This window comes from Triticum urartu, chromosome 3, assembly GCF_003073215.2.
Source record: "Triticum urartu cultivar G1812 chromosome 3, Tu2.1, whole genome shotgun sequence".
Classification (NCBI taxonomy): domain Eukaryota; kingdom Viridiplantae; phylum Streptophyta; class Magnoliopsida; order Poales; family Poaceae; genus Triticum; species Triticum urartu.
In genome coordinates, this window is record NC_053024.1 from 38,850,771 (window position 1) to 38,856,770 (window position 6,000).

Consider the following 6,000-nt stretch of genomic DNA (forward strand, 5'->3'; position numbering starts at 1 on the left):
CCACATATCAGACAAATTTGCGTAGTAGCAAAGTTTGTCGGTTGTGAGCAGTCCACCATGCGCTAGAAGGAAAATCCTGTTGTCACTAACTTGCTAGGAGGGGTCTCCTATACCACTACCATGGTTAGCATGGAACCGTCTTCTCAAAAGTTTATCAAATACCAATTGGCTTACTTGAGCATATGAGAACTAACCATTATGTAGGATATGAAACCGTTCATCCAATCATTTACTCAAACTTTAAAAAGAAAAAGTGATATCTCTAGGCTTTCAGGTTCATGAGAAGATGGAGATATGAAGAAGTTGTTCCCTCTATCTTTGGAGGCAAATTTTAACATGGTCCCTCTTACCTCCTTTTTTTACATGTGAGGTAAGAAGGTAAGAGTCAATCAAGCCATTCATTGATGAGATCAACGGCTAAGATCTATTTTATACTCTTACCTCTCATGTGAAAAGAGGGGGTAAGAGGGACCATGTTAAAACTGCTCATCTTTGGAGGGCAAAGCATTGAAATTCTTTAGTCTCCTGGATGATCCTTATGAAATGGAATTGATTGAACGCCGTTTCGAATTTAGCTCAAAACATTATTATTTTTAGCAAGTACGCGAGGATAGGAATTGTATTTATAATTTTTTGCCACATTCCGAAGAACGTATGACTTAGGCTTAGGGAAGACTTAAATCACCAATACTCAAATGCCGCAATAATGAGTTTTCCAAAGAGATGATCATTACAAATTTCTAAGCAAGACTTCCTCAACATGATAAAGAAGCGCTTGATAGTTCTTTTGGTTGTTTAAGTTATGTATAAAAGCATGTGGACAAAATTACTAGGACATACATTTTCAGTTTTTTCATCATTGATGATATGAATAAAACATTCATAGTCAGGCCTTAAGGTTCTCAATCTAGCGTTAATGCACGAAATTCTATTCTAATATGCATGGTAAAATAATGTACAAATTTATACCGCAATAACAATGACTCATCCACAAGATGCTTAGCAAACTCCAAATTTGAACACTAATAGAAAGGGATAGAGCTCTCAAATTTGAACAATAATAGAAAGGAATAGAGCTCACCATCGTGGCCCCACCGCGGCTGAAGAATGAGGAAGCACATGTCGGGTCTATGACCGCGCACACATGCATGGTAGACCCGGCGTCTGACGGCTGGGCGGAATGCAACTTTTGGATCAGACAGAGTCCACACGTTGCCACAGCCGATGGGACAAAACGACGGTGTTCATGAAGGAGTAAAGGTGCGGTGGCACTAGATTGTCGATCCACTTCTTTGCGACGCACGATGTCGGCCGTGGCATCAGATTCTCTCCGAGCGACGGCGCCGGAACAGAGGGGAGTTACAAGAGGAAGGAATGCGGGTGGATAGAAACTGTGAAGGAAGGGGGAGAGGTGCTGCTGGGAACGGTGAAAAGAGAGTGGCACCAGGGACGGTTAGTGAGAGTTTTGATTGTGGGGCAGCAGTGTATGACTAATTTTAATAGGCCGCGAACAAACCAACACTGACCAGATGGAAAACTGAAGGGTCTAATTTGAATAGGCTACACATACAAGTCAAATATAGAAGACAGTTAGTGAAAACGTTTGGTTCATTTTGGTCAGCGGAGCACGTTATCACAGATCGACCATTTTTGTACCCATCTGTGATATGCATTTAGCAGAGCCAAATAAACATTTTCACTGATGCCTCGGGAGTGGCCAGTTAGTGCTAATGCTCTTTACTGCCGTATCGTGTGGTCACGGGATGGTCAGTGATGAGAGGTTAGTGCTATTCGGATCTGTAGTAGTGTTGAAGCGCTTCGGGCATACGGAGGAGATTGAGTCAACCAAAGATTTAGGTCTTTTCTATATATGGCCGGACTAGGAGGCGAAGAAGGTCTTTGGCATGGACAGCTGGATAGGCAATTTTGGGGATTGCCTGAATGTAAAAACTTATTGAACATCCGATGCTTTTTTATTGTGATTGCATATGCTTACAACTATTAGAAGTATGTTTAAATTGTTATTGATCTTGGTATGCATGTCAAATGGAGGAGGCCGGAGCAGGGGCGGACATTTGATGCCTGCGGTTGGACGACCTTCGCTGCCCTAAAACTGTTCATGAATACATCCAGATTTCCAGACATGTTTGCAGACATCTCTCTGCATTCTGCAAGCGAACATCCCTTAGTCGACAGAGGAGGAGCTGCTGGAGTTCTACCTCAAGCAGCAGATCAGTAGCAACAATAAGAATCAGCAGCTTAAGGCGTGACGAGCGCTGGATTTCACTCTGCATGCAACACAAAGGAGTTAGCATGAGCACCGCTGAAGCTCTGCTTCTGATCGGTGGATCTTCAAGGCATGTACATGGTCGGCTTTCATGCCGTTGGAGATGGCGTGCTTGGCGAACTCAATGGCTCTTGATGAACAGTAAAAGAAAAATCTGCAATGCTTTGTGGCAAACTTTGACAAACGCTTTGTGTCTTTGCCAAAATTTGTCAGAAAATGACATTTGGAAAAAACTCAGATGCTCCAGAAATGCTATTTTAGAAAGCATTTAGGAGTGCTCATATTGCTTTTTTTTGCCATGACCTCCACGAATATCATTTCTGCTAAAATCTGTCAAGCACACAACATTTATCAAAGTTTGCCAAGATAAATTCAGAAATTATGATTTCTTTTGGATTTACTGTTCATCCTGAGCAGAAAAGGACTTCGATGCTGATGAAACCTTTTTGGACCCATGTTGAGCACAGCAGAATGGAGCTACCTTCTGCTGCTACTCAACTTGCCCTCCAAAGAATCTGATTGCCAAGAGATGCAGGTCACCAACCTAGTCGTTGGGGCCAGACTTGTACCGATGTTTCTTAGGACAACTGTTCATCACTGTGCCTTAAAATGACAACCGTAGCTGCAAACAAACTTACAGCCGAAAAATACGACAATCTCCCCAACCCGTCTCTTAACGGCCCTGCTTTAGCCTTAGTACAGGTCCATCACATCAAGATGGTACGTTCTTAAGCTAGTAGAATTTCAGGGTTCAGATTAGGGAAGTTACAAACACTTCATACTTGCTAGACATGATCAGCTTGTGCTTCAACTGGATCAACAGCTTGAGGACAAGATAGGCGCACATGCATCGAGATGCACTTCATCAGGTTAGAATTGTTGTCGCTGCCGCTGATATATAATTTCTTCTTCCACATCTATTCCTTCCTCAAGCTCGTGCCATTTGGGATAGCACCAAAATGGCTTAGGCACGGGCCATCTGTCCAGAGTAACACATAAATAAGCTGCTAAAATAATATACATCTCTAGCAAGCAGTGTTAATGAACGCGTAGTAAATAAACAATACCTGTTTGGGCTATCATCATCGTCTCTAGCAACAGTCCTGCAAACAGGCCAAAAATAGTTTTACGTACAAGAACAAACACACGCGTGTGAGGACAAGATCAAAACCACGTAACATCAGTTCACTACTTCATATGTCTGAACAATAAGAGGCGAAATGGCTCAACCGCAAAAGCAAGTTGGGATTTAAGAACTAGCATGAGTTCCAAATTAAAAGTAACCTGAAAAATAACAACCAAAACCAACCCATATTTACCATTATAGTTCCAGGTTAGAGTGATGCAATGAGAGATACGATACAATACTTCCATAATCACAAATGTACGTACAATCAGGCATGCTCAGCTGTCGGCCACAACCACAGGACGGTCTTTATCGTACCAGTGTCATATGTTATTTCTCATATGCACAACAGTTCTATTCAAGCTTCTAATTAATGTGCTCAGTATAAGAAGATCAAAATGGCGACAAATGTCCTATCGAGGCTACTAAACTTCCTGAAGATTGCATATTATTATGCACACGCAAGACACCTGCATAATGTACAAAAAATTACATAAATATAGAGAGCATACCCTTGTGCATCAAAATTCTTCAAGACTTTTTGAATTATATTCACTGGTATGTATGGAGCCTCTTCCAAGCCATAGAAGTTCATGCCAATAAAATTTCCATCAAAATCAATAAGAGGCCCTCCAATCCCAGCCTAGCACACAAAAGTAATGAATAGGAAAAGACAGTATTTGTAAGCCATACAAATGTGATGATGGATTTAATTACTCATTCTGACGCAACTATTTATTTCCACCACACGAAAAGACACAGCGTACCTTGGTGATTTTACAGGTGGAAATCTTAAGCTCTTTGCAACCAAGCTTACTTGGTTTGTCAATCACGATCCCACTTGTGGCCATTAATTTGTCTTATTGGTAGATGCGCCCTATAGCTACTACCTCCTTCCGAGGTTTAATTAGCATCTGGTTATCGATTTGTGCTGTCTGAGTACAGCAGAAATTCTTGATGTGGACTACGGCAATGTTATAGTGTAGACTGTAATGTTGCAATGTCCCTCTGGTATGACGATTATCTGGAAGGCACACTACAATCTGCAATTAATGATATGGTAAGACTAAACCAGTGATATCATGAATAAGTAGAAGGGGCAATTAAACAATTATTAGCAGAGTAACAACCTTAAGGTTATCAGCAACCTTGTTTTCATCGTCAGAAGTTCTAACCAAACTTGCCGAGGTCAGAACTCTTGTGGTGGACCCATTGCAGTCTATGAATACGCCAGTTCAAGCAAAACACCTTGTTTTTCCTACAAGAGTAATGACTCTGATAATTTAGTGAAGAAATTGGAAAAAGAATATTGAAAGTAAACGAGCTTATAATGAATATAATTACCACTGAACGAAGCCAATGCAACAACACTTTGAGACATATTTGAAGCAACGTTTCTTTCGAGTTTACTCCAGATATCTTCACTAAATTTCTCTTCAAAATTGTTAAGCAAACGCATCCCCACTGGCAAAAGCAATAAAGATTCAGTAGTGGAGGGGAGCTGGAGATACCAGTCAGATGACAGACATTCCAACAGAAAAGAGTAAATATCAAAAGGACACGAATGAACTCACCATTCTGCCAAATTGGGAGGGGATAACCATTGGACCTCAGCTCCTTTTTTGTAGCAACGCCTAAATTTTGCAACATAGTTAAGTGATTGATGACCCCATGTATAATGATGGTCAGGAAAACTGCAAGCAATGACTCACCAAAATAAGGATAACCCGGCCGCCCAAAACATAAAGACTTCCGCTCTAATAATAATCTATCCATGAGTCCTGGTGCCACAGGGGTGAAACAATTAATGACTATGAACAATGATCAATAATCAACATTAAAAGTGATCCAACCTGGTTGACATTCTGGATCACAGAGAGTACATATGGAAGGTTTCTGATCCTTAAGTTTCTCTCCCTTCCTTGAGCTGTCTAAAATGGAGAAGATTGGAGAAGGGAAATAAGCAGAATTTAGAACACTGAAAAGCAGTATGAAGGAGTATATTCTCATATTCATATACTACACTGAAGTACTTAGAATGAACTAATTAATTAGCATATCAAATATGTTAGCATGATAATAGGTGCAACCATAAAACTAAGTATGTGGTTCTAAAAAAAACACACTAAGTATGTACCCAGATTCTACAAATGATTGTTGAAAATTAACATTGATGGTGACTTTGGCGAGGAATTGCCTGGTACTGTGATGATTGTGCACAGTTTAGCAATCTTAAGGTGCTTTTCTCACCTTCTGAATCAGGCTTATAAGGTCTGGGAAATCTTTCAAGTTTACTACCAGGTCCTTTCTTATTTGTAGCACTGCAGCAGAATGCGATAAGCTGATCGGAGTAATAGAGAAATCCACAAAAGTAAAATATGGATGATATGTATGCATGGATACCAAACAATAATACAAATTTCAATGTTTAAAAGGGGCAAATCAGGAAAATTGTTGATTGGGGTCAGATTGCACTAAACAACAATACAATGGGGAAAACCCTAAAACCTAAATATTTATTGTGTTAGATTATTGTATAGACGAAAATATTTATTAAATATAAATAGCATAAGATGGTGGAAAGCTT

At 40.2% G+C, this 6,000-nt stretch overlaps 1 protein-coding gene and 1 long non-coding RNA gene across 2 annotated transcripts; both read right to left on the bottom strand.

The window, feature by feature from the left end:
* Positions 1 to 3,111: 3,111 nt before the first annotated feature.
* LOC125547835 lies at positions 3,112 to 4,648 on the bottom strand. Its single transcript, XM_048711594.1, has 5 exons — positions 4,544 to 4,648; positions 4,181 to 4,456; positions 3,926 to 4,056; positions 3,355 to 3,390; positions 3,112 to 3,266 (listed from the first exon to the last, which is right to left on the bottom strand). Exons 2-5 carry the CDS (start codon positions 4,262 to 4,264, stop codon positions 3,158 to 3,160), a joined length of 360 nt encoding a protein of 119 aa, XP_048567551.1. The 5' UTR covers positions 4,265 to 4,456; positions 4,544 to 4,648; the 3' UTR covers positions 3,112 to 3,157.
* A 505-nt stretch (positions 4,649 to 5,153) lies between these two features.
* Positions 5,154 to 5,734, bottom strand: LOC125547836. Its single transcript, XR_007300801.1, has 3 exons — positions 5,664 to 5,734; positions 5,267 to 5,344; positions 5,154 to 5,194 (listed from the first exon to the last, which is right to left on the bottom strand). It is a non-coding gene; the product is annotated as an uncharacterized LOC125547836 (long non-coding RNA).
* Between the last annotated feature and the right edge of the window lie 266 nt (positions 5,735 to 6,000).

Excerpts from the sequence above, each read along its gene's own strand:
- LOC125547835 (XM_048711594.1), bottom strand. The coding sequence starts at position 4,264 with ATGGCCACAAGTGGGATCGTGATTGACAAACCAAGTAAGCTTGGTTGC. Across the intron at positions 4,057-4,180 it reads CCACCTGTAAAATCACCAAG|GCTGGGATTGGAGGGCCTCT; the intron begins GTACGCTGTGTC and ends TTTGTGTGCTAG. Across the intron at positions 3,391-3,925 it reads AAGAATTTTGATGCACAAGG|GACTGTTGCTAGAGACGATG; the intron begins GTATGCTCTCTA and ends GCCTGTTTGCAG.